This window comes from Achroia grisella, unplaced genomic scaffold, assembly GCF_030625045.1.
Source record: "Achroia grisella isolate CSIRO2021 unplaced genomic scaffold, CSIRO_AGI_Agris_v1 utg1062, whole genome shotgun sequence".
Classification (NCBI taxonomy): domain Eukaryota; kingdom Metazoa; phylum Arthropoda; class Insecta; order Lepidoptera; family Pyralidae; genus Achroia; species Achroia grisella.
The window spans coordinates 4,367,565-4,369,776 of NW_026712566.1; the positions used below are offsets into that span (position 1 = coordinate 4,367,565).

Sequence of the window (2,212 nt, forward strand, 5' to 3'; positions counted from 1 at the left end):
CATATCCGTCTCCCTCACACCGATGTTTTGTGACATGCCCAGATACCGGTATGTTTCAGCCTCGGAGAGGGTTTTGATGTTGGAGGGATCTGTAACGATCCCTTCAGTTTGATTGACCCGTCCCCTCTGCACATGGAGAACCGCGCACTTGTCTATTCCGAGTGCCATCCTAACAGAGCTGCTATAATCGTTTACAATATTTAACAGCTCCGTCAGGCGTTCGACATCGGAGCTAGTAGTTTCAAGTCATCCATGTACAGAAGGTGAGGCACTCGTGTACCTCCTCTCCGATACTGAAATCCAGTCCCCGAATTCTCCAGTAAAGTACTGAGAGGATTCAGGGACAGGCAAAACCAAAGTGGACTCAAACAATCGCCCTGGAATATTCCCCTCTTAATCTCAATCCGGTCAGCGGTATCCGTTAATCGCTCGCCCTGGATAGACAGGATCGTCGTACATTGCCCCATGCATGTCTCCAGGAACACCCGAACCGTACCGTCGATCTTGTACAGCTCGAGTATCCTCCGAAGCCATGAGTGGGGCACGGAATCGAACGCCTTTTTATAGTCTATCCAAGCAGCGGAGAAATTCCGACGGTTCCGCTTAACCACTTGGCCAGCGACAGCATCAATGAGGAGAAGCTCCTTCGATCCGCGGCTACCGCCCCTGCATCCGTTCTGAGCGCTAGATAGGATCTTATTTTCGTACACATGACGAGAGATCTTAGCGCTCAGAACAGATGTTAACGTCTTATATATTGTCGTAAGACAAGTTATGGGGCGATATTTAGATGGATCCGCGGTATCGTCCGTCTTAGGAGCTAAATGAGTGATCCCGGTTGTAAGGAAGTTCGGGAGCGCCCTGTTTTCGAGGGCACTCTGGAATTGCACGGCTAAGGTTGCATGGCTGGCCGAGAACGCCTTTAACCAGTAGTGTTGCAATCCGTCGATTCCCGGACTTTTCCAGTTCGGAGCCCGACGGATCGCAGCAACCACGTCCTCCTGCGTAATGGCAATGACGTTCATCGGTGTTATTCGAGCACATGCTTCCTCAACACCGTGCATCCATGCGCCCTCCTCATGTTCCACAGGTTCAGACCACAGCTGTCGCCAGAAGGCGACGAAATTGGCTGTCTCGGGTCTTTGTCCTGTGGGCTGTAGTTTTGGGCGCTCCAAGTTTCTATAAAACTTCCGTTGATCACTCGTAAAGAGACGATTCTGTTGATACCTCTCGACCCTCTCAGAGTACCGTCGGAGTCGCGTCCCCCATGCAGCGACCTTTTGCTTCAGGTCATCTATACGCTCCGTAAGTTTTTGTCCGAAGTCCGGCTGGAACAGACGTACACCTGTCCCAGCAAAGGCCTTTTTTACGGAGCGCATAATTCTCGGGCGTGTATTGCCCTCCCTGAAGCAGAGCAGTCTGCCAATGAGGACCCTGGCCTGGGTGATCCGTCGCTCAATCCTTCTTTTCCAGGCTGGTTTCGCATTATCCCTTTGGATATTACGTCCAGCCCGGGGCATTTTTGCGCCGGTATATCGGCATACTGCCAACGCAGCGCCAAACAGGATTGAACTCGTCTCTCCCAGGTCACCGCTGCCCTCAAGGTATTGAGGCAGCAGTCCATTTGCGGCCTCAATGGCATCCCGCGTCGCCACATTTGGATGTATCCGGGGCAGCTTCGGTCTCTCTTCGAGGTGAGTTCTTCGGATCTCTAGAATCGCCCCTTCTAGTATGCTCCTCATATGCTCTATATCCTGGGAAGTTGTTCCGTCCGCATCCGCTTCTGAAGGCCTTTCGGCAACCATCTCTACGTTAGGTAGCACGTCTGAGATGGGTTGCTCCATGGTCGTGGGGTCTGCTTCTGGAACAACTTCATATCGTTCGAGTTCGGTCGCGCTAAACATACCAGAGCGCTGTATGTACCGAACTCTATCGGCTAGCTAGTTATTATTATTGTTATTATTATTATGATACCTATGGATGTGAGGACTATTGGTATTATATTATTATTTTTATTATATATCATGATATTTTAAAACAACATGACACAGAATCGGACAGAGTTAATCGATGGTAATGAACAATTCATGCGGTATCCAAGTGCTGCCACTAGATATCCGGACATAAATCCCTTAAGTAAAGACAAATTACTCGACCTTTTTTCTCAAGCCTTCGGATAACGCTGCAGCATTATCCGTACCGTGCGTGGCAT

General features: G+C 50.0%; 1 protein-coding gene across 1 annotated transcript; it reads right to left on the minus strand.

Moving 5' to 3' along the window:
• Positions 1 to 212: 212 nt before the first annotated feature.
• On the minus strand, positions 213 to 1,904 carry LOC131854714 (uncharacterized). Its single transcript, XM_059205856.1, has one exon. It carries the CDS (start codon positions 1,902 to 1,904, stop codon positions 213 to 215), a length of 1,692 nt encoding a protein of 563 aa, XP_059061839.1.
• Between the last annotated feature and the right edge of the window lie 308 nt (positions 1,905 to 2,212).